The sequence below is a fragment of the Thamnophis elegans genome, chromosome 7, assembly GCF_009769535.1.
Source record: "Thamnophis elegans isolate rThaEle1 chromosome 7, rThaEle1.pri, whole genome shotgun sequence".
Lineage (NCBI taxonomy): Eukaryota > Metazoa > Chordata > Lepidosauria > Squamata > Colubridae > Thamnophis > Thamnophis elegans.
Genome location: NC_045547.1, coordinates 30761254 through 30787317, shown reverse-complemented (window position 1 = coordinate 30787317; position 26064 = coordinate 30761254). Strand labels below are relative to the sequence as shown.

General features: G+C 40.4%; 1 protein-coding gene across 3 annotated transcripts in view; it reads left to right on the top strand.

The window, feature by feature from the left end:
* Positions 1–246: 246 nt before the first annotated feature.
* LOC116511092 (casein kinase I) overlaps positions 247–26064 on the top strand; it is a 41037-nt gene continuing 15219 nt past the window's right edge. Inside the window, exons 1-6 of one of the 3 annotated variants that reach the window (XM_032220898.1) lie at positions 247–466; positions 3198–3331; positions 4099–4186; positions 18671–18781; positions 18924–19072; positions 19581–19809. In XM_032220898.1, the coding sequence (XP_032076789.1) occupies positions 4111–4186; positions 18671–18781; positions 18924–19072; positions 19581–19809 (565 nt within the window). In that variant the 5' untranslated portion in view covers positions 247–466; positions 3198–3331; positions 4099–4110. Of the gene's footprint in view, positions 467–572; positions 632–3197; positions 3332–4098; positions 4187–18670; positions 18782–18923; positions 19073–19580; positions 19810–26064 lie in introns of those variants that run through there. The other 2 variants (XM_032220897.1, XM_032220899.1) reach the window with 2 other exon arrangements.

Genomic DNA, 26064 nt, shown 5'->3' with positions numbered 1-26064 from the left:
TGCATGTGTGTAACGACGAAAACAGCGGGCGGGGGTGGGTGGGTCGGCGTCTAGTGGCGTTTTTTTTCCTCTTTTTTCTTTCCCTTTTTCCCACCGAGCGCTATTAATCGGCTGTTGACAAGGAACCCGAAGCCGAAAGGAACAAAAACAAGGTGCTGGCCCTTTAAATTTCTGAGGGTGGGCCCAAGGATCTGTAGGATGACATCAGTGGGTTTGGCCGTGAGATTCAATGGAAACTCAATGAGCGAGCGCTCCGGCTGTACACTGGGAGAGAGAGGCTGAAGGGGAAGGAGGGAGGCGGTTGAGCAGGCAGAGCACGGAGAAAGAGGAAGCGGCGGTAGCAGCGCAGCACTGGCTACGGCCATCAGCCTCCCTTCCCAATCCTCCGTCATCCTCCCCCCCCGGCTTTCCCTCCCCCCTGACAGCCCCAGGAGCAGCAGCGGTAGGGAGGCTCCTTCCAGGCGGGGTGAGTATTGGGGGGCTCCGGGCAAGTTTTGGGGTGCAAATCCGGGGGGAAAGGCGGCCCCACCGCCTCTTTGTGTTTTTTTCTTTTTTGTTGAGAGGAGGGATTAGGCGGGGGAGGGGATCGACGCTTACCCACAGCGGTGCGGCCGTCGTCCGGGGGAGGAAGGTGAGTCTCAGCGACTGGTGGGGGGGGAGATGTTTGTTTTGTTTTCGGGGTTTTTGGATGAAGACAAAGGACGGTAGGCACCCCCTCCCGCGCCTGAATTTCAGGATGGGTTCCCCTTCCCTTTCTCTCGCCTGCCCCTTCTGATAGGCAGAAAGAGACCCGATCCTTTTCTTCTCAGTTGATTCACCGGAGAGGGGGGGGGGAGAGTTGAGATCGCCATCGTGATCCATTTGGGGGGGGGGAAGAGGAAGGGGGGACTATTGTTTTTCTTCCATTCTGCTTCCACATCTGGTGATTTCCAAATAGCCAGCATTGAGACGGGTGTCGTCCCCCCCCACAGAATCGGTTAATAACCAGCATTGTGTGCCTAAAAGTGCTGCCTTTGGCAAATAGGGTGTGTGTGTGTGTGTGGTGTATGAGGGGAGATGTTATTGTAAATAGCCATCTCCTTTTGTGCACAGACAAGGCTGGGCATTGGGGAGGGGGATAGCAAGGGAGCCTCCGTCTCTCTTCTTCAGCATTTCTTCTAAATTAATATTGCTTAATGTAGTGGCTCAGAGCCTTGCAATAGGATTGTACAGTCTAGCAAATGTAAGTTTTGTGCTATTTCTCATGGACTGCTGCCCTGTTTTTCTCCCTCCCCGCTTTCAATTATTTTGGCCCTAAACATATAAATGTAATATGAACAATGATTTAATTCTAAGTTGTGCCTATAGCTAAGTGAGATGATCTTATCAATTTTTAAATTTCTCCTTTTAAGGCTTGGATTTATTGTTTGGTTGATTTGTTGCCTTTGGCTCCTTCCTTTTTGATAACAGTTCAAAGGGATGAACTGAGAGGAGCAAGGATCTTTGTTCTGGCACATTAAGATTTTTTTTTTTTTAAAGATGGCATATTTATCATTTCTCCTCCATTATATTTGAAGCTATATAAAAACCTGCCTTCCATACGCCTGTCTTCTACAACCTAGTAGCATTATTTATACATTGTTAGTTCTCACCCAGTTTGGGCAGTAGTAATCTTATTTGTATTTTTTACTCCCAGCAAATCAAGCAAGGGTAATGTGGAGGTACTTCAATTTACAATTGTTGTTTGAAAGCGTGGGTGGATTGCTTACCTGTAGATTCAGCACTATAGCGAGATGTGTGGGGCCTGTGTGCATATGAGAAAGAAGAATGTAATGGTTTATGCAGTATGATTTATATTTATATAATGCATGAGGTTGTGTGTGCTGGAGGTAGTTTTCTGAGTAACAGGAAAAAAGGAGATAGTTGTATTTTATAAGCATCTATTCATGCAGAGTATATGCTTTGTTAAGCTGATGGGTGGTGAGATGAACCCAGAAAAGATTGAATTCTTCATTAGACTAGCTGTTTCATTTTGGAAAAAGCAGACAGAATTTGCTTTTTATTAAATATATATATATATATATATATATATATACCTCAAATTGTAGCAAAAATCTCAGCAAGTGGTGTCAAGTGGAGTGGGAGCAAATTTTTCCACTTTTAACTGGACCTTAGACTTCCCCATGAACTGTGCTTGCTGCCTTTGTAAACTCTTTTCCTAAGATTCTTCTGTCTTATTAATATTACAATCCAAAGCGCACCCTTACTAGAAAATAAGTCTACTATATGGGGGGAAGTACTTGGAATTCTTTGTGACTGATGATGGTAAGAAATGCTTGTGAACTCTCAGCTCCTTCCTAATTCATTGGTGGTTCTCTTAGCATATAACACTGTTTTTCAAAAAAAAATAACAGTTTGGAGGTGACTTAGTTGGAAATGCTCCTCTGAAACTCTTAGATCAGTGTTTTTCAACCTTTTTTGTGCAAAGGCACACTTTTTTCATGAAAAAAATCACGAGGCACACCACCATTAGAAAATGTTAAAAATTTTTAACTCTGTCCCTATATTGACTATATATAAAGTGTTTTTCCCATGGCACACCTTACACTATGTCACGGCACACTAGTGTGCCGCGGCACAGTGGTTGAAAAACACTGTCTTAGATGACCCATATCTAAATTGTTAGTGCTTTTCCAAGGAGATGCATGGTCATACTAGCTGAAAAAATGCAGTGGCCGGATGGACTTCCAGTGACTTGAACCATGATTTTCTGTATGTTATGGGTGGCAGCATGATTATAACCTGGACTACGTGTTCTTTACCCCTGGATCATGCTTTCAGAAGTAATGGTAGGGAAATCTTGAAAACTCTTCATCTTTGGAGATCAGACATTTCCAAAGTAACTTGTGTAAGGTATTGCTCTTTCCAGTTTTTCTGTTAATTGTATTATAGTTTTAGGTATATAACGTGGATGAGTCAAAGAAATGTATAGAGTATGACCAATCCGTATGGGGAGGAGGAGAAAATGCTTGGTCTTTTTTGATGTTTAGGTTTGGATGGGCTTTGTCAAGCAAAATTACCTCTTTGTCTTAACATTTGCCCTTTCCATGCAGCTTACTTCACAAGAGCAAAGAATGCATTAATCAACATGTGTTACATAAATTAATTGTATGGCAGCATCCTCTAAAGGAGCCATGGTCTCTCCTTCCCTCCTTCAGACAGATCCATGTTACTTGAACAGGGAGAAAGCACAAGATGGTGGCCATCAGGGAATATTGCTGGGGAGCCTCCAGAACTCCATTTGGTACAGGCCTATGCAAAGAGATTGCTCCTGCCATATGCACCAGAGGTGGTAAGGCTCAGATTTGGCTAGATCTCATGTTAATGAGTATGCTTGGGGGAAAGGAAAATCAGCAAAGGACCTATTGTCAAATCTTAGAAGCATATGGATTTACGACCCAAGCTAAGTTGTAAATAATGTGGCAAAACACACAGTGAAGTAATTTGACCTCTTTATGGGCAAGCTTGGAAGGAATAATTGTAGAGTAGAAGATGTGCATATTTGGGGAACCAATTTCTTTATTTCCCATCCCTTCTTGGTCTCATCCGATGGTTGGGAATGACTCTGGAGAATCCGTCACTGTATAAGTATAAGTATATTAGAATGATTTTTCTGAAATGGGCTAGCCTCCTTAATCATTAGGTTCTCTTTTATGAAATTTGTGCCAGAAACGATCATGAGTGCATGGGCTTACAGAATAAAATCTGTTTCATAAATTTCTGTGAGGTTTGCTGCAAATGAAAAAAGATTGTGGCTGACCATGGCTTTAGTTTCAAGCTTACTTTGGTGACTGAGTTGTCCTCTCACTCTTATTTTTTACCCTTTTCCCACAAATTGTTGATTAGGGCACGGATTGCTAAACTAAAATGTTAAATGTCTCACCACTAGGTCAGGAAACTGAGTCTACATATCTTATATCAAAGAGTTTCCTAAGTGTAAAGCACTATACCCAAGGATTGGAATATTTTTTATAGAGGACATTAAGAATTAACTTCTTGGATCTTTTTGGTATATATATCTTCTAACTTTACCCTGCCTGTCTTTTGTTTTATTTCCAGCGCATCTGAATCATGGAACTTCGAGTGGGAAACAAATATCGGCTGGGACGAAAAATTGGTAGTGGATCCTTTGGAGATATTTATTTGGGTGAGTTTCTCGTTACTGTAGACCTGTTATCTCAGGCTAAGGAGCTCTGGCATCCTGGAGAATGGAATGTACTCTGCTGCGCTTTCAAAGTTATTTTCTGTTAACATAAATAAGATCATAGTAGACCAAAGCCTTGTTCCTGCTGATTTCCAATTGCCCCAGGAGTTAGATGCTGAATAGTTTGGAGTATACATGCTTTAAAATTGTAAAATCATTTTGACTCACTTGTAGCAACTTGGTAAGAAAACTCCCCTTTATTAATAATAGATATATAATATTGTTTCTGGATAGCTAATATTGATTGCTTCTTATAAAATATATTATTAATAATTTTGGGGCTTATAGTAAGGGTATTAAAAGGGGGATGAGATAGAAAAATATTTAGGACATTCAGTGAAGGAGCTGTTGATTATACTGTCTGGCATATAACCAACAAAGAATAATAAACTTAGGAATTGGTGGCTGCTACCCCAGTAACAACTTGCAGGCTGATTTGAGAAATTATTTGTCTCATGTAGTTTAGACTGCTTGCTCAGCATGTTACAGAACCGGAAGAAGGAAGTTGGATATTTAGGGCCTGCTTACTTCCTGCATTGTGTTGTCTGAAAAGGAGACGGAACAAGGGGCTTTTGTCCTCTTATGCAGTGGTCCCCAACCTTTTTATCGCCGCGGACCAGTCAGCCTTTGATAATTTTACCGTGGCCCGCTGAGGGCGCGCAGGAGTGGGGGGGCGTTGTTCGCGCGCGCTGTAAAATGTAAAATTTTATTGAATATTAACTAGGTTGCTTCTTTTAAGCTATTTTAATGTTTTAAAAAGTAAAATCTGATTTGACAACATTCTCAAGAGTAGTACATGAAAATTTGGCATAAACCTGCGTTATTCTTAGGTGAACATTCTGAGTAAGTTCTAAATAGCCGAATTTCTCTATTTCCTTTTGAGCCTGTATCCGCAAGACTCCATGCAACACATTCAAGGAACTCATATCCCTCCATGAAGTATGGAGCATTCCCAGAGTTTACAGAATACGCATCTTGACACCATATTTGACTCTTCACAAGGAGTAGAATACACAGCTATAAAACGGGAAGAAGCAGACTCGGTCGGGGGGCGGCAACGGGCGCTTCACCAGGCGGGTCGAAGGAGCCGCAGTCGGCTTGGCATTCGGGGCTGGGCGGGAGGCCTGGCGCACCGAAGCCTTCGCCTCTCGGAAGGGTCAGAGAACCGCCTGGCGACACGGGAGGTCGGCCGCCTGCCCCCTCCCCTCCATGGGAAGCACGAGGCTCCGCGTCGTTTCAGCCCGAGCGGCCGCCAGGCCAAGTGCGCGCCTTCGCTTCGGCGACAAAATGACAGCCCTGGAGAGCTACTGTGGTGCCAGGCTGGGCGAAGGGAGCCGCCGGCGGCGGGCGGGCGCCCTCCCCTCCCTCCCGCAGCGGAGCCTCCCTCGGCCTCTCGGAATGGCGAAGCTCCCCAAGTTCCCCCGAAACGGCCGCGCTGCGCCCCTCCCCCCCGCAACCTTAGTTTCTCCTTGGGAGGAAAATGCAGCGCCGCCGCCCCCTCCTTCCCCCCCTCGTCATTCCACGGGGCAGGCGGGCCGGGCGAGTCCGCGGACAAAGTTTCGCCTCCCAGGCAGCCTCCGCCAGCAGCATCCCAAGTTCGGGCCGAGGCCGCCACCGCCGCCCCCTCCCTCCCGGGGCGAGCAGAGCAAGAGGGCGGGGGGGAGATCAGCTATCATGGCCCCCGGCCGCTGCGCGGCCCGGTGCCAGGTACTCCACGGCCCGGCACCGGTCCGCGGACCGGGGGTTGGGGACCACTGCTCTTATGGATTTACCTTAAATAACTTACATCAGAACCTTGGTCATCCATTTTAAAAATATGTAAATCTTTCAGTGAAGTCTGAGCAATCTTTACTCTTTATGCTGCTGAGGTATGGTTCTCTCCGTTTGTACATGTTGGACTATATTTTTTGTTAGCGTGGCGGTAGATGCGAGATTACCAAGTTATAATTCAAAATACCTGGAGAGTACCAGATTAAAGAAAGCTGCAATCTTAGGGGTGTAGGGGTGCTACCTATGGAGCGTACAGTAACACGATGCCTCTACATTACACTCCTTTGCACGTAGTTGGCTTTCCCAGCCTCCAGCCACACTGTATCATGTTGCAATGCTTCCTGGCATTGTTACAAGATTCTTCACCTTTACTGTTTTTTGAAGTTCTTCAGTACGGCAACTTGTGGTTATTTCCTTCTCAACTGACCCGTCCTTTTTTATTTGTATGTAATTCATGTTACATTTTCTTGAGCTAATTTTATTCTCAATAGAGCTTTTAAAAAGCTTTGCACAGAATTTTAGAAAACATGATAAACAGTAAAGGCAGGCTTTGTTAGTATGTTTCCTTTTGCCTGCACATTAATCTTTTTCTTACTTAGACGTACTTTGTTTGATTCTGAAAATGCATACATCCCTATAAACCTAATTGAAATCAAAACATCTGATCCAGTAAACAATATATAACATACTGAGATATTTTGACTATGTTGGATGTGGGTTTATGTGTGAAGAGCCTATTAAAACGTATGCCTCTGCTGAACTTTCTTCCCATTTCTTCATTACTTTGTCTTTTTATTTTAGAAAATTAACTTCCATTTGTCTAAAAATCTGTGTCCAGGTAGGTTATCTTCTGTCTCAAAAGCCCAGTTTATTTCTTCCTCTTTCCATACTATAGTACAGTAGTGAGCCATTAAATATCTGTCCTTCCTTCTTTGCAAGTTTAGTTTTTGCTAATCTCTTCTTACTTTTGAATGACCCTGTGAAGCATTTTGTGAAAGTGCTTTGATTGAAGCCTATTGCAGTGGAAATGATGGGTGAGAATTAGGACTTTCTCTGGGTTTGTCCCATCACTATGGATTCTGCAACACTGGCCTATTGTAAAAACTGATCCTGAAGTGGGTTTTATAGCAAACTTTTACAAATTTTAAAAAACTTTAAAATATTGAATTGTGTTTTTTCTAACCTCCCCTAGTTACTGTGAGATTACAATAAAACCACATTTTTTTATGGATCCTTATTCAGCAAACTTCCAACCAAAACCAAATTTTAGTTCAAACTTTATTCTCAAAATGGAACAATCCAGGTAATTAATGCTTAAGTAATTTAATGTCTAGTGGTGGTATTCAGCTGGTTTGGACTGGTTCGGGCGAACCGGCAGTGGCAGCCATCCGCCCTGACACTATGTTATCCTACGTAGCCATGTTTTCTAAGCCGTGCGCATGCGTTCAAGCTGCACACACGAGCAAAGCGCATGCGCAGAAGGCCCACATGCTCGCTCATATTTTTGATGTGAATCAGTGGTAAAATTATGTGAAACCCACCTCTGTTTAAGTTGTTTGTATAATTTGTATCCTTTGCATAATTAATACAAATATATAATCAAAGAGATGATGTAAACTGGCACAAATTATGTAAATTGCTTCAATTAAATACTTTTGAATTTGCTGGACACTTTCCCCCTCCAATTGGCCTGTTAATTTACTAAATCATATCAGCAGTAAGTACAGACGACAAGACACCATGGTTTTCTGCTCGTAGTTCCATGGTTTTCTTTCCAAAGTTTTCGAGGGTGGTAGTAGTAATGACATTTAAGTCAGCGTCCCCCTTGGCGGTCTGGTGAGTGGGGGGTGTCATGTGAGTGGCAAGTGGAGTTTCATGTGTAAGAGGAAGGTGTTTTCACTTGCATGTGAAACTGTACTTGCACGAGTAGAGGGCACTTGAGTGGAGGATCCTTGTGCTGACACAGAGGGCTCAAGTGTTCTTTGCTCACGTGAGTGGAGCTTCACATGTAAGTATAAGGGCCCACCGTTCATGCAAGTGGAGCTTGGCATGTGTTTGCTTGTCCATCGCTCAGGCAACCCAGTTTCAAACAGGCTGCAGCCCAGCAGGCCTGGGACTTGGGAAGACCTGATTTAAGTAATGTAACTTAAATGACTTGTTGAGCTTTTTTGGTAAAAGCTCAGCTTCACCGTGTATATTAATTAATACATGGCTGTTATTGATGTAGAGTTTATATCATACAGAATATAAAACTGGATGTTGGTCATTGAGACAATAAATGCAATGGGTTTATTGCTTCCACTATGGTTGTATCGGGTATCCCATGGATGCTGCTTTATTGATTTTTTTAAAGAAGGGTATACTAGATTGCGCAGGAATCAAGAGTGGTGCTACATATCTAATTTCAGTATAAGAAGCTGAAGATTGAATACCTTGAATTGAATAAGATTGCAAATAGTTTTAAATTATTTTATTTACTGCAGTTTTGTATTTCAGTAATCAAAGTGCTCTGAGCAACTCAAAGTAAAACTTGTAGTGCTGCCTACCTTATGTGTGATGAAGTGGACTTCAGTTCCCATAATTCTCAACAATGAACTTTTTGGATGTGCAGTTCTGTGAGTTAAAGTCTATAGCTGGGGGTTGCCGAAACTGGGAAACTATTTTATGCCCCCATATTATAAGATGAAAATTGTGTCTCTTTGATAGGAAATGTTATACATTCCTATTTAAACATGCTAAATTTCTTGTTAATATTGAATGAGAAAAATTTAAATGAAAATCAAGGTACTGGCTAGTTTGTGAATTCAAAAGAGCATCTCAGAATAAATCAGTGGCAAGCAATTTCCATATCATGCTAAGAAAACTGCAGGAATGTCTCCATATAAGTTAGCAAGAGTGAAGATGAATATGCTTTATATAGGTCTTTGTTTTGGTTTATTTTAGATTCAGTTATCCTATTTTATGTTTGAAGAATGTAAAGGCTACTGCTTTCCCGAAGAGCAGTGAGTTCTGGAAAGTTTCAAAATCAGTGTTTCAGTAGGTTTGCGTTTTCCCAAGACCCAGATTCACCAGTAATTATTTCAGCTTCACCCTGATCTGATTATGGGATAACTGAACAACATGCTTTCTTGCTGTAAACTTGCTTTTGCTATTTTAATTTTGTGTTTCTTTGTACAAAAATACAAAACAAACCCATATCTCATAAAATAAATATTTAGATGTTCCAGAACATAAATGTTCCACTGCAAAGTTTTTGAAAGAGAGCAAAGAGTCAAATATTGGTTTATGAACATCTGTACAATCTGGATACTTATATTATTCAGCCCATGTTCTCGGTATGCCAACCTGGATCGTGGATTCTGATTCATGTGTGAGTTAACCTGGGAAATACCTCTCGCTGGGGAAGAATTCCAGTCGAAGCATCCTGGACTGGTAGACTGATGAGACCGTCCTCCATTGGACTGGACATCTCCTAAGTCTCCCTTGAATTCTCTGGTTCTATTGCTGAATGGCTTTTGTAAACAAATGTCTGGAATGTGGATACTTTGCTTTCAGCAGTGAAGTTTGTTTGGTTTTAGGCTCATCTGAGCAGGAGGGGGTGGTGGGGATATAGTTCTCAGAACAGAATCTGATGCAGCATGGAAAAAAGCAGTGTTGCATCAAAGGAAGAATTTAATAGGAGTTCGTTTAATTCTGCATTAACCTCATCGTCATGGAGGCCTAGGCTGCTCCTCTACTAAGCTGTTTCTTTTTTAAAAAAGACAGTGAGCCAAAGGCAGCTTAGCAATCCATGCTGGTGATATTTGCTTGGACAGTTCCTGATTGCTTGTACCTTCTTCAGGCAGAGGATCCATTCCCTTTGTTTCTTGGCCTGTTAATTCTGTCTCTATGCCTGACTTCACCCATCTGTTCTAGTCCCCCCTTTCATTTGCCATTCAGTAACAAAAAATGACAGGGGGAGGGGGAGGGGATGGAGAAGGAGAAATGTCATGGCTCTGTTGTGGAACACTAGTAAATCTTTGTGTGTGTGTGTGCTAACTTGCCTGTGCATCTGCATTTCTGCAGTGGTGAGGCGCACCATTTATCTTTTCTATAACATAGCCAACTTCAACATGCACACTGACCGGTTGACTACACATATATTTGAAACAAACAGGTTCTGGAGCAAGCAGCCCACGCACACTTGAATGAGATGGGATAAATGCTGGATAGAACTTTTTTAAAAAAAATCATTTTCAGATCTCTCAGATCATTAATCAAAAACTCAGTAACGTTTGCATCTTTTAAACAGGAACAGTTTCTAATGTATCTCAAGCTACTGCATGGTGACATATAGTCCTGAAAGCCCTTTACCTGCCTTATATAACACAGTATATCTTTTGAAACATTTACCTGCTTTAAATGACACAATACAGATTTTGGTTGAGAAAGCAGATTGAGGTCTGTGAATACTATACCCCAAAGATGCTGCTTTACATGTCTGAATGGAGAACCACAGGTCTTGGATAGAACAGAAGGGTGAAGCTTGTGGTGAGGCAATGCAATAGAAGGGCGAGAAGGATGCTTGAAAGGACTTCGTTCAACTACATTGTGTTCTGCGTAAGATTTGGACTTACACTTTATGGACTTCATTAGTGCACTTGGTAGAAATTTTGTAATGGGCCAGAAAGGTTTGCAAAAAAAAAATCATGCCTATCCTGCATTTGATACTTTTGTCAGAAATAAAATGACCATATATTGTTGTGCTAAAGTTGTACTATTTTAAATGAAGAATACACTTGAGCTCAACTTCTAGTAACTATACTATGAACATGGCTGATTTCAAAAAGTGTAGCATGGTTGGACCTAGTTTGCATTTGAATTGGAGGCTATTCAGTAGACTAGATTGAGAAGGTCTTAAAAAGCATTATAGAAGAAGGCAGTGGCAACCCATTTCCAAATGGTGGCATATGGAATGTCTCCCCAAGTCGTCAGAAGTGAAGCTCGGTAAGGGGGAAAGATTTTATTTGTAACTGCAATACATTTAATTTATTGTCCAAACTGAAAACGTTGACTCTGATGTCTGTCTTATACAAACTAAAAATCTTTACTATTATTTGTTTAACCATGCCCCAAATATTTTCCAAAATCCAAATGCAATCAGCAATAGTGTCTGAAAACATCTAACTTAAATAGTATTTGTCCCAACTTGTGTTACAATCAGTTCAGTATTTGAATATTAATCCTTTGTATGTAGAAAGTCATCATTTTATGTCTGTAAAGGAGCATCTTTGATAAAAACTACTTTTAAAAAGTTTGTCTTAAATTGGAATACTTTTTCCATTCATTTGACTTACAACTAAATGCCATGAATGGGTTAACTCATGAGAAAAAAATATGAGAGCATCACATTTCTGTTTTAAGTGCTTATGTAACCAGTGTGGGCATGGATTTTATATTTTATTGTCATGTAAATGGATCATCCGGCTTCCAGGATCAATCCAGCCTAACCAGCTAATCTGGGATGCTGGTTCATACTTCTTGAATTAAAGTGATATATGCAGGAGCATTATTACATTTTTAGATGGTGGAGAAGGAAGTTAAGACATGCTCAATATAGAAAAGGGCTGAGGCAAGTAGAAGACAGTGGGAACATGGGCATACTTAGGCATCACTGCTAAATTTGCGGGATGATAGATGAGTTGTATGTACAAATTTCTACATGAATGACTTACCCAAAAATTATAGGGTGGATAATTTGGTTGTAAAAGCACTACCATACCTAGATAATATGAGGTTAGATGTTAATTTAAAGATGGCACCCTCCTTCAAAGATGTGAAGCCTCCAACCACAACTTCATCTCTCTCACTATTATTAATTGGTGCCTTCAGGTTTCGTATACTTTTATCACTGGTGGGATTCCAAGGCCATTCACAAAAATAACGATTGCTGTTCTAAATGGGTGCCATTTTCCCCTGAGCCTACAGATAGTGAGGTTGAAACAATGAGTCAGATATCATTTGTGGTGTGCTTGCAGCTTCCCTGGCCAATCTCACTGGGGCTGTAGCTCTAAAGCTGAGTGACACCATGACTTAAATGTCAGCACTAACTTTGGTTTGCTGATGATTTTAGCAGATGCAGTCAGAGCCCAGCTGATGGGAATAAGACTGTGGAGTGAAGCAGAAGCTCCCAAAGGAAAAGAGTAGACATAAGAGAGAAATAGCCGACAGTATAACACCTATCTTCCACACAAGTAATGTTGAGCCTGGCAGATAATGGCTGACTCTCTAGAAACGGAAATAAAAGTTGTGTAAGTGCATGTTCTAGTCTTATTCTTTTTTTAAAAAAGGATTAAGAATGGAAGATCACAGTAATTAATATACACCTAGCCTTCAGGGCAGTGATTAAAATGGAATATCATGGCACCCCAGAACAGAGTTCAGTCTTGGGTCAGTGATATGTTGTTTCATGCAAGGGTGTTCCCTCTCCTCCCCTTTTGCTCTGTGATTGCATCACTACATTTGTTCAGAGATTTGTTTCTGCTCATTTTTTTTTTTTTAATAATGTCGCAGCTGAAGTTGTGATACCTTGATCTTTATTCCATGGCAGAATAGATATTACTTTAGGAACAGTTGCAAAAGACTCTTTTTTGTTGTCACATTTATCTTTTTATAATTTAAGCTTTGTAAGAACATCTGACTTTGTCTGCCAATCTGCAGAAAAATACAAAAATCTCAACTCATTTGTCATTTGCCAGTTATTTATTTCTGAATGCTGAAGTTTAATCCTGTCTTCCTTTTAGGGGCAATATGTATATAGTGTTTATATATATTCAGGCACTGAATTGATACCCCTTAGATTTGTTGGACTACACTCCCATAATTCTGAGTTTGTGCAATAGTGGGATCTCTAATTCTGTCCATCTGGCAGGCAGCAAATTGAAAGATGTGTCTTACAGAGAATTGATCAAAGCTGTATAGTTCTAATGATGCAAACATGGAAGTTAGCAGTGCACATAGTTATCTGCAACATCACATTAAATGTTAGAACATGACTGGCAGCACACTCCTCCTCAATGTTGTAAGACTATGCCTTCAATCCTTGATCATGGGCTAAATACTTCAATGTAACTAGTGGGAAGTATAGTTCAACAATACAGGACATTTGTATGTTCCTTGGCCCAGCTGAATGGTATTTTTGGGGTGGAGGGAAGTATCCTGTGATTTCAGCATCATCCTCTGAATAGCAGCACATTCTAAATATATTTTCAGAATCCTGGTGTGTATTTAGCTATGTGTTTAGCTGCACAATTGGATTGATATATGTGTATTTGTGATTCTGAATTAAACTTCTGCAACTCACTGAAGCCAGATAGACAATGGCTAGAATGATATGATGGTGAAATCATGAATACATTGTTATTGGAAATGCTTTCTTTGTCATAGAAGTTAATTTATTCGGCACCCTTATGGGTGGTTTTTTTTGTTCATTGAAAGTTTTATTCCAGTCTTTTTCTGTCTGCTCCCTACTTAGCTTTTCTACAACACTAAGGGTGGGACTTTGGAATACCTGATAATGTAGTAGAATTTCTAGAAGTGCCACTTGTTTTATTGTTACCATAATTAAGGAAATAAAAAGTAAATTAAAAAGGTGCACAGAGAATATTAAAAACAAGTTGTTCACAACAGTCATTTCTAGACAACACTGAATTATAATTGTAGTAATGCACATCTTGAAATAAAAAAAAGCATGAACCCGAAAACCCAGATTCATTCAACCGATTGAATGAAAAGGAGCTGGGTTTTTTTCCCCTGTTCTTGAGAAATAAGCTATGTTTGGAAATCTTTTGGTGGTGCTTCTCTTCTCATTCCAGCAAGCATGCCTCCCTTCTAAACGGAGCGTACTAATCATATGTCAAACTGGTGCAGCAAGAACAGTCTGTATTGTTAATGCTACAGGCCCAGTAATCACATTGCCTGGTTGCTGTGCAACAGGTAGACTACCTCTTGACCAGTTTGGACAGAGGGCCAAAGGACTGGCTCTGTTTGCCTTAGAGATGTCACCCAGCAAAGATTTGGGACTGTGAGGTTGTGATAGCTTCATATTCCCTAGTGAGTTATTTGGTTTTGATGGTGGGGGGAATGAGGGTGTGTGAAAACTATAACTCTGCAATAGAGAAATAGCCCTCAATTAATGAAAAGGGCACTGAGGTTTCCGCTGCTTGTTCAGCATGGTGATAACATTCAGCTTGTTTATGTTGCATTATTGTCATATTGAAACTAAGAGTGGCACTGGGAAAATAAATTCTGCAGTTCTCACAGATTGTTCAGTCTGCTGACTGGGAGAAAAAGGATGCCTTCAATGTAGAATATTGAAAGGGTTCTTTGCTGGTTGCTAGAAATACCACAGAGGAAGGGCTGTGTTTTGATAGCTCAGGGGGCACCGTCTGCATTCTTTGATGCCTTTCTTAGGCAAGTTTCTAATTTTTGTGTGGCTGTGGTATTTGAGTGAGCTGCTCCTGGTGTTCTACTAAACTAAGAATGTGGGGGTTTTGGGGTTTGTTTGTTTGTTTGCTGCACCAAAAACCTTTTTCAGGATTTGTGGCTGTGTAGGACTAAGGAAGTAAAGTTCAAAAGTGTATTTATTTAAAGAGTTGGTGATGCTGTGGAAGTCTCAGACTGGTCTTTGGACGCTGTGAGAATCTGGATCAGGCAAAAGCAGGCTCAGATTAAATCCTGCCAAGACAGAATTGCTAGAGGTCAGGAGACATCTGTGTACTCTGATAACACTGACCCAGCAGTTACACTGAATGGACCTGGGCTCCCCGTGAAGGAGGAGGTACTTTGTGACTTAAGGGAACTTCCTGGGCTTGCAACCATGCCTAAACAGCAGTAGAATTCATGGCTAGGTGGGCCCGTTGCCAAGCCCAACCAGGATGCCTGGCTTCAGAAACTCAGGCTTTGATCACCACTTGATAAGACAATACAGCATGTTCTGTGTGGGGCTGCCCTTGGAAGCTACTGACGTGGAAGCTACAGCTGGCAGAAGAATTACTGACAGGACTGTCCCACCTATCAAATTACACCTATACTAAAGCCATTGCCCTGTTTTCCTTGTAAGCTTCTAGGCCCATGAGGGCGAACCAATGGCATGTGTGCCACAGGTGGCACGCAGACCCCTCCTTGTGGGCACGCAAGCCATCGCCACAGCTCAGCTCCACTGCGGTGCATGCCTGCTGCTGGCCAGCTGATTTTCGGGTCTTTGCCACCCATGCGTGGGGGGGAAGGCCGCATGCGAGAGATGCACATGCATTGCATTATGGGTGTGGGCATACACACATGATGTCACAAGTGCACGTGCGCTTTTGGCATGCAACGACAAAAAGGTTAGCCATCATTGTTCTAGGTACAATTTAAAGTGCTTGTAAAGTCCTAAGTATGAGAACGCGGTGGCTCAGTGACTAAGACGCTGAGCTTGTCGATCAGAAAGGTCGACAGTTTGGAATCACTAGTGCTGCGTAACAGAGTAAGCTCCCGTTACTTGTCCCAGCTTCTGCCAACCTAGCAGTTCGAAAGCACGTAAAAATGCAAGTAGAAAAATAGGGGCCACCTTGGTGGGAAGGTAACAGCATTTCGTGCCCCTTCGGCGTTTAGTCATGCCGGCCACATGACCACAGAGACGTCTTCGGACAGTGCTGGCTGTTTGGCTTTGAAACGGAGATGTGTACCGCCCTCTAGAGTCAAGAACAACTAGCACATATGTGCGAGGGAAACCTTTACCTCTAAAGTCCTAAATGGTCCTTGGGATTGGGATTCAGCAGCAATACTTTGCCTGAATTGAATCTGCCCATTTAGGCTACAGAAGTTATTAAAAGACCTCCTTTGTAAGGTCCACAGGGTATAGGAGCGATTGAAATCTTTTCTGTAGTAACTCTTGCCCTGTGGAATAGGGACAGACCCTAATTTGCTGCAATTCTATAACCATGTTAAGTTTGTTTTACTCCAATATGTTTTCAATCCCAGTGGTGCCTATTTTGGATTTGATTTTGGATTTCCTTTTTGTGATTAAGGCTTGGTTTGAACATTAATTTGGATGTAGTTATTGTTACCGTTTTGTTATTTGAAATTTTTATGTGTTGCTCAGATTTCTGGGGATTGGTGTATATCATAAATTATTATAAATAAATATCTTGCTATCCAGATGAGGAAGGAAAAAGAAAACATGAATACTCAGCTACTAGTTGTGTAGTTGAAGTTCTTGGGAGTCCTGCCTTTATTAAGAATAGACTAGAAATAATTCAAAAGAGAGCATCAGCCTAAAATTATGATTTTGCAGTTGAGCCCATGCAATAGCCTGCTTCCTATTTCCTCTCCCTCGTAGCTTGATTAAATGATTTTATGTTAGATCATAAAATAGTTTTTTAAACTTACTTGTCATTTTGTAGTATGTTTGATAACCTCTTTTCCAAAGAACCATCAGTTGAAGCATATAAGTATGTTTTAAATGCTGCTATATGAAAAAATAAGTTCTTGATTAAAGTGAAAAAAATGTTCCTCATTTTGATTGAAGCTGTATACAGAGTAAGTTCCTTTCCCATAACCTTTTCATTCTGCATTTCCATGCTGAAGAAGCTGCTTGGATAGGGTTAAGATAGAGTTACTCTTAACAAAAAAAACATATAATAGTGTGGGAAAAACAAGGAGAATGTGGTCTATAGCACAGGTGTAAAAAATCTTTAGAAAGCTGAAGAAAAATATTTTTGATAACTGCTGTTAGTTTTTGCTTTATGAGGATATATTTAATTTAAGACACATTAGTCATGGTAAATATGTACACTATATTGCCAAAAGTATTCGTTCACCCATCCAAATAATCAGAATCAGGTGTTCCAATCACTTCCATGGCCACAGATATATAAACTCAAGTACCTAGGCATGCAGACTGTTCTTACAAGCATTTGTGAAAGAATGGGTCGCTCTCAGGAGCTCAGTGAATTCCAGCGTGGAACTGTGACAGGATGCCACCTGTGCAACAAATCCAGTCATGAAATTTCCTCGCTCCTAAATATTCCACAGTCAACTGTCAGCTGTATTATAAGAACGTGGAAGTGTTTGGGAACGACAGCAACTCAGCCACGAAGTGGTAGGCCACGTGAACTCGTCCAACATCAGTGTGTGACCTCACAAATGCGCTTCTGGAAGAATGGTCAAAAATTCCCATAAACACACTCCTGAACCTTGTGGACATCCTTCCCAGAAGAGTTGAAGCTGTTATAGCTGCAAAGGGTGGACCGACATCATATTGAACCCCATGGATTAGGAATGGGAGGTCACTTACACTAAGTTCATATGTGAGTAAAGGCAGGTGAGCAAATACTTTTGGCAATATAGTGTATATTTTAACCTGGCCAGATAGGCATAAATATGCTTCAGTTGGAATGTCATGTCAAAAGTTCAGCATTTCAAAGAATATGAAAATATGAAAATTTATAACCTTTCCTCTTCATCCCGCTATTTGTGCAGTCTTTTGTGTTGCATTTGTTGTTCCAGAATGTATTCCAAAAATGGAAATCTTTACTTTGGGCTACAACTATGTCTGCTGTAGAGCTATAGTGTCTGCCACTGAGACACGTTGCACAATGCTGATATTACGAAAGAGATTGTGGTGTAATTGCTTACAGCTTATGCACCCTGCTTCCTGTTTTCATTTTTTTTATACATAAACTACATCGCTTGCACAAGGAAAAAGAGGTCACAAACACAACGCCCCCCCTCCCCTATCTTTGGGGAGAAAAACCATTTTATTTATAAAAATAGGGTTACATACTACGTTAAAACAGTTTCTGGATTTGGTCGCAGCTAAATTTGGCTCCCTGTCAACCCTTCATTAAAACAGAAATATAATAGCAGCTTTTGTATAGTAATCTCTGTGTGGTTTAATTTTTTTCCCAGTGTTTATTTCTGAAAGGATTGAACTGTAAAGGTTTTTATATTGTCAAATGTAATTACCTAAAGCTGAAGACCGTGATACCCAAAAGGGGCAAGTGAGGTAGCTCACATGGGATTGTGTAGTTTTCAGAAATAAAAGCTAGCTGGTTGTCGTCTTGTTCACTGCATATACTGTGTTCTGTTGGAAGTGGAATTAGCAGTCGTCTGAGTATGTGAAGTGAACCAAATAAAAGCAACTCTCCCCACCCCCCCACCTCTTACGACATTCTTATTCATAACTTTTGCTGACATGGTTTTACTGTAGTGGCATGTACTTCAGTTGAAAAAAAAGTGCAATTTCTTAAAAACATGCTTACAGCTTTATCTGTAACATTACAGGACTATGTATTAACATCAGGAGACGGATACGGATAGTGATAATCAAATGCTTTCAGGAATAGTGCAATTGTTTTTTTTTTTTTTTTTTTTTTTTTTTTTTGATACGTTTCATTCTAGACTCTCTTAGGATTGAGTACTGTTGGGGTAGAGCTAATAAGGTCAAATCCCTAGTCATGAATGTAGGTTATATTTATTTATGAGCCTCATTATGCCCCATCTACTCAATCTACTTTACAGTGCTGGTAGTATGGTAAAATAGGGAAGAAGATTCCCCCAAAGCGCCTTGGGGGAAAAGATAAATTGGCAAACATTCCAAGGGCTTGATTTGTTTTATTTTTGCTTCATATGCAGGTGCCAATATTGCCACGGGAGAAGAAGTAGCCATTAAATTGGAATGTGTGAAAACCAAGCACCCACAGCTCCACATTGAAAGCAAATTTTACAAGATGATGCAAGGTGGAGGTAAGTTCGTAGGCTTCAGAGCCTGATGCTTATGTTTCAATAGTTCATAAAGGCTTTGGAAAGGCCTAAAGACGTTTGTGAATGAATGGTGTGTGAGCACATATGTCCCCCTTGCCAAGGTCCTCTTCTCATCTCTTTTCAGTGGGCATTCCTTCCATTAAGTGGTGCGGGGCAGAGGGTGACTATAATGTGATGGTGATGGAACTTCTGGGGCCCAGCCTAGAAGACCTTTTTAACTTCTGCTCCCGCAAGTTCAGTCTCAAGACTGTTCTGCTTCTGGCAGATCAAATGGTAAGTTCTTATTTGATTGTCTGTTCCTTGTGCTCTTCCTGATTCCCTTTCACAGCAATTGCTTGTCCTTTAATAGCCAAACCTGGGGCACTCAGATAAAGCTGAAAAACATTGGCAAGTCCCTATTATCTCTCTAGCTGTTGTAGAAGGAGCAGTGCTGCGCTGTAGACTAGCAGCTGGGACATCTTGCCAAAGTTGAAGACTAGTGTTAACTTTAAAGCATTCTCTGTGCTCTTTTCCCAGTTCCTTTGAAAAATTCTGTCTTTTGGCTCCCATCTTAAGACTAAATCAATTGGCATGTGTTCCACTTTCACCTGCTGTGGGTAGGTAGGGCTTCACTTTTGCGTTGAACTGTGGGAAGTATTGAGATCCCCATATTTCTTGTTTGAGGTGACAGTGGGTCTTCCAGTTCATGAGATCACAATGTCTACCTTGCTATAAAATTATTGGCACTCTCTTCCTCTCCTTTCTCTCACCTTTCCTCCATTCGTCTCAATCTTATTTCCAGATCAGCCGTATTGAGTACATTCATTCCAAGAATTTTATCCACCGAGATGTGAAACCGGACAATTTCCTTATGGGACTAGGCAAAAAAGGCAACCTAGTGTACATCATTGATTTTGGTCTGGCCAAGAAGTACCGAGACGCCCGTACCCACCAGCACATTCCCTATCGGGAAAACAAAAACCTCACCGGCACAGCCCGTTATGCCTCTATCAACACTCACCTTGGGATTGGTAAGTATTTTATGTTCCATCATTGTTGAAAATCCGACACAGTGGTGAGAGAGCAATTAAATCTAAATCTGTATCATTATATTGGTTATAATTTTGGTGGAGTGGGATATACTAATTACCAATTTAATGGAAGCATTGTTCCTTTAATCTTGAGGTATTTTGTTCTTATTGCATGTTATTTTGCCCTGTGACAGGGCAAAATGATTGCATTACCTTTCAGATTAAGTGCATGTAGAAATTGATTAAATATTCTGTAGAAATTATAAAGAAGAGTTAACTTGAGAAACTTAAGTCTTAGGTTTTCTTCAGGTTGAATCTCTTAAGACAGAATTTATATAGCAAGTTAAGCCAAAATTCATCTTGCTGGTTTGTAATACATTACAGGTAGTCCTAAACGTATGACCACAATTCAGCCCAACATTCTGTTACTAAGCAAGATAGTAATTTTTTGCCCCATTTTATGACCTTTCCTGCTGCAATTATTAAGTGAATCTCTGCAGTTGTTAAGTTAGTAACACAATTGTTAAGTGAATCTGGCTTCCCCATTGAATGTTATATATCCTACCTTTATTATTGTTGCAAATGAGGTAGCTAATTTATCTAACACACCTTCCTCCTCCTCCCCCCCCCCCCAAAACAACATCTCTCTGAGGTGGGTTGGGCTGAGAGAATGTGACTGGCCCAAAGTCATCCAGCTGGATTCCAGGACTAATGTAGGACATGAACTCACAGTCGCCGCCAGTCACTTTTTTCAGTGGTTGTAAGTTGAGGACTACATGTATATGAACCCAGCCACCATGTATAAAGCTATACAAATACAAATACAAATTTTCTTTTGAAGCATTTCAGAAGTACTTTTTTAATGCATTTTAAAGAAGGCAACCATTTATTTAGTCATAACTGTATTGAATTGGCTGCTATTTGGGATTATGTCCCTCGAATTAAATTTGAGTGTGCAAGTTGTTCTTTGGCTTGTCCTTTGTCATAAAAGCGTTTTCACCAACACCAGCTATTCAGTGACGCATTACAATTTCTGGTTAAAATTTTAATTGAACATGCCAGCATGTTCAATTAATCAAAGGGATTTTTGCACTCCCATCCTACCAGTGTAGTCTTAATATTCAAAAGCCAGCCAGCATAGTCTGTACTCTCCTAATGAAGATTAAAAAGCTAAAGAATGTAGAGAAGAGTATAAAGTGCAACAATGCTTTTACAAGGTAAAGATCAGGTGTTTGGGCTCTTTAATTTTAGGAGAGAAGAGAGACTTATAGAATGATTGATTATTTAGCTTATTTGATTCTGTTCCAGAGTTTTGAAGTTCAGGTCCCTTTGTGATCTGGTTTGTAAAAAGGGATCTAAACAATGAACCCAAACACCAATAATCATATATTATTCAAAAACATGAATGTGTATTTAGATATTTTAGGATTCATTGCTTGAATGGATATTTTTAAAGCATTGAAGAAATGTGTGGATGTTTTAATGGCAACTGAAAACCTCTAGGTTCAGATACAATATGCCTATAACAACTAAATATATTTTCTTTGCTTACTAGCTTACCATGAAACTTAGCTGTCCACTAGGAGATGAAGGGGACTGAATTGATTTATGCTATGATGCAGCAAGGCAGCCAGCTTCTGGATCTAGTGAAAATTGTAGGCAGTTTCCAAATCACCTCTCTCTGCCACATCACATCACTGCAGAATATGAAGCAGTGATACAGTATGTTATTAGGGTTCCTGTCCTGACTGGTGAATGTTTAGACGTCAAAGTTTAACCAACCTTGTGCGCTGTGTAATATTGGACTGTCGATTGCGAGTCTGTTTGGTCTAGTGGTTAAGGCACTAGGATTGAAACAGGGAGGCTGTGACTTCTAGCCCCTCCTGAGGCATGAAAGCCAGTTGGATGACTTTGGGCCAGTCACTCTCTCTCTCTCAGCCCAACGTACCTCAGAGGGTTTTTGTCGGAGGGAATGGGTGTTTTAGAAACGTGGAAAAAAAAAATAACTACATAACTAAAAATAGAGGGCAGGAGCATTAGGTATGTTTACCACTTTAAATTATTTCTAAAAATATTGACTATATACAAAATAAATACGGGACCAAGAAATTCCAGTTAGCTTATGCTTAAGATCAGAAATGATTTAAATTGTTTAAAGTTAATTCAGCAAGAAGAAGCTAAGATCAATGTAGAGATGTCATTAATTTCTTTATTTCTTTTTTCTCAATAGATTTTAGATTGTGTTTGTTAAAAATCCATACCGTGTACGGGTTCTGGGAAGTCGGGGGGGGGAGGAGGAGGGGAGTTGGTGGGGAGGGAGGGAGGGGTATACATTAGGCTAGACAAGAATTTGGTGGTAAACTAGAACTATTTTGACACACAAAAAATTGTACTCCGATGTCTTACTGATTGAGGAATGATGAAATGTTTGTTTTAAAAGAAATAAAACTTTTGAACAGGGGGGGGGAGTTATTTCTAAAAATAATAAACATGGGATAAAAATAAATAAAATTGCTGCTTGCATTGGCCACTGGCATGATCAAAGAAGGAGCCATTATGGCTTCAAAAGCATGCAAAACTGATCCCACATTCCACAAACAGACCTGATGTGTTGCTTTTGGGGAGTTTGGATACGGAAATAGTTTTTGCAGCTGCAGAAAAACGTATAGTTGATGGAACGTCTCTACTTGACTGTGTTGAAACTGATAAAATAAATTTTGCCACTTGGAGAATGGGGAGGTGGGGGTGTTGTAAACATCATCCACGTCACACATAGATGAGGGGGTGGAGAGACAACGAGTGTTCCACATGCTCTGCATTTTGAACATTGCCCAGAAAGACTGGGCTGCTCCTCCCTCACAAGTTTCTGTTTTTAGCTGGCTAGAAGTATGAGAGATTGGGCTTTGCTCTATCTATCTATCTATCTATCTCAAATAATTATATTTTTAATAATTGATTTAATCCAGGATACACTTTCATTTGCCTGAAAAGTTCTGAGCAGCAGGAATGATTAGATGTTAGATTTTTCTCTGCATTTATAATTTATCTAACTAAAGTGTATGCAATATTCATCTCACTCCCAACATTTGTGATAACATTTGGTATGATTTTTCTTATTGCCTGATTTTTCTTATCGCCTGATTTCACAAATAAAAGCCAGTTTGATCTAGTAGTTAAGGCACCAGGCTAGAAACCAGGAGACTGTGAGTTCTAGAGCCCTCTTAGGCATGAAAGCCAGCTGGGTGACTTTGGACAAGTCACTCTTAGACCAGTTCATGGGGTGGTTGTTGTGGGAATAATAAGGGGAGGAAGTATTGGATTTGTATGCTACTCTTAAGTTATTTATAAAAATAATAAAAATGGGATATAAATAAATAAATATGATAGCATAATAAAAAGAGGGAGGGAGAGAGAAAGATTAGAATTGGGGTGGGTGGGTTGATTGAGATTTGCAGTGCTCATTGTTGGGCTTGACTGGGATGTTCCAACTTCGAAAAAATCCTTTCCCAAGGATCTGCTTCCCCCAAAAAATTATTAGACAAAAAAAAGTATGTGTTACTTGAATGCAAGTGATTTGCTCAGAATTTCAACTGGCCTCCTTGATTTAGCTGTTCTCCATGCAACCCAAGCTATATAATCTTCAAATGTGTTCACTGTTCTCCCTTAGGCAGCATGTAGTGGGAGGATGATTAGTAAGAGGGGCAATCCACTCTTTGCTATAAGGAACTGCTGGCTTGGTTCCCAGTGCTACACCATAATGTTGGGTATCTGTTATAGGGATGACATAAATCCATACCCCCGAAAGAAAATGTGGTTGACAAAACATAATGGATTCATATATTATATTAAACCCAAATTAAACTACGTTTCAGTTTGGTTCTCATAAATATTTTCCAGGGAGCCCTTGGTTCCTGAGGATGAAGTTAGACCAACAGATTTTTAAAATCTTTCTTATGCCCTGTTTCCCTAGCTTAGTGTTCTGCAGATGGCTTGGGACAGGGATCTCCAACCTTGGCTACTTTAAGCCTGGAGGGCTTCAACTCCCAGAATTCCCCAGCCAGTTGAAGTCCGCCAGGCTTAAAGTTGCCAAAGTTAGAGACCCTTGGTTTGGGATGTCTTAAGTTCAGCAATCCTGGCTACATCATTCCACAGGAGAATTGTATTAAATTTACTTATAATCCATGGTGCAGGGCCTGGATATCCATTAGACAGCCTTTCCCAGTAGTTTCTGACTACACAACTGGAACAACTGGGAATATCTATCAAGGGTACCCATTCTTATGACCTTCCAGAAGCTGGTGAAAAGGTATCTCTTCCAGGGGATTTTTAGAGATGAGTTGCAATCAATAGCCCCTATATAATGTCAAATTTTAGTTCATATTCTCAGTATTAGATTTGTAAATTAGGTTATTGGTTTTATCAATTCATTTTGATACTGATTTTGGATTTGAAATTGTAAACTATAAGCCACCTATAGAACTGTGCAGGTTTCAAGTGATAGATATAGCACATTATTACATTTATGTCAACTTTTACAGCTATTTACTTATCCACAGCTCCGAGTGGCTAAGAGGTGTTTTAAAAAGTATAACACTTAAAACTGATTTCAACGACCATACTTGGCAGAAACATATATTTGCGTTTAAAGAGCCCGAGGTTAGGGACATTTGGGCCTAGAAAGATAAAAATTGTTTTTGACACATATTGGGGGTTTCAGTTGTAGAAGTTGAAATTAAAGTTGTCATCCTTCTTTCTGGATCCTTCAGGAAACACCAGCCTTGCGTCTTGATGGAAAATTTTAGCCTAGAAACATGAACACGAGAAATATCATAATTAACCTGTGGTTCTTTTCTCTGTGATTAAGGTGGCATCGTGTGCTAAGTCATATTTGGTTTATTTGGTTTTGTATTAGCATTTTTGTAAACCTAGTCAAAGGGATGTAGTGGCTAAGATGCTGAGCTTGTTGATCAGAAAGGTCGGCGGTTTGAATCCCTAGCGCCGCATAATGGAGTGAGCTCCCATTACTTGTCCCAGCTACTGCCAACCTAGCAGTTTGAAAGCATGTAAAAATCCAAGTAGAAAAAATAGGAACCATCTTTGATGGAAAGGTAACAGCGTTTCGTGCACCTTCGGCGTTTAGTTATGCCGGCCACATGACCACGAAGACATCTTCGGACAGCACTGGCTCTTCGGCTTTGAAGCAGAGATGAGCACCGCCCCCTAGAGTCAGAATCGACTAGCACATAAGTGCAAGGGGAACATTTACCTTTAAACCTAGTCACTGTGGTTTGTTCGTACCACAGTTATAACAAACTGTGACTTAGTAAGATTAAGTGTGCAAAATGTCTCAAACTTGAAACAGTTCAATTCAAGCCTTTATTTCAATTTTAGGGTTGGAATATTTCTGGTTGAAATATATTGTTATTCAGACCACTGATAAAAATGAAGAAAAAAAAAGTTTGAAGACTGAAATTCTAGACTTCTAAAATGCCACATTCAGCTCTTCTTAAATGTGGATAAACTTGTGCTTGGTTTTTTCCACTCCTTTTGGATTTCCTTTTGCTTTTATTCTGTTGTTTTAAAATAAGATTTAGGGAGAGGAGAAGGATGGACTTGAGTTTTATGTATTAGTCTCTGCTTTTCTGAATTGTGCACCAAACCCAACCACTTTATATGAATTCCAAGAACAAGTTTAAGGTCTGGAAAGAAGAGTTGGGGAGTGAGGATAATCAAATCTGTTGAGATAGAAGATTAGAGCACAAAGTTGGGATGGGAATTTTAGCCTGAGACTTTAGAATTGGGAGGAGCAACGTGAAAAGGCATCTCTTGAATCATACATTCCAGTCAATTTTCACATGCTCAGAAGAGGACTTCCTGCATATCCTACCCCTTTCAGAGCTCAAGATATCTGAAATGCACACTCCAAGGTGCCCAGAAGAAGGGCCTATAACAGGCCGTGTCTAAATAGATGGAAGAGGATAAAAATACGCTAGTGATTTCTCCTTTCTTGCTTTTCAGTACGTTTGTTCACTTTCCCCAGTGTTGGATTGTTCAGTAGAGGACTAGATCTTTCTAGTCTTGCTGATCATTTTCCACCCAGGACCCATAAGGGGAAAATAAATCACTATCCATATGAACTTTTCATGCAGATTTCATAAAAGGAATTGAATGTGGGAGCTGGGGAGAGAAACATAAGATGCAGTTAAAGGCTCAGTTTTTGCAGCTGTGGATTCAGTCCCTCCGTTGTAGCCATGC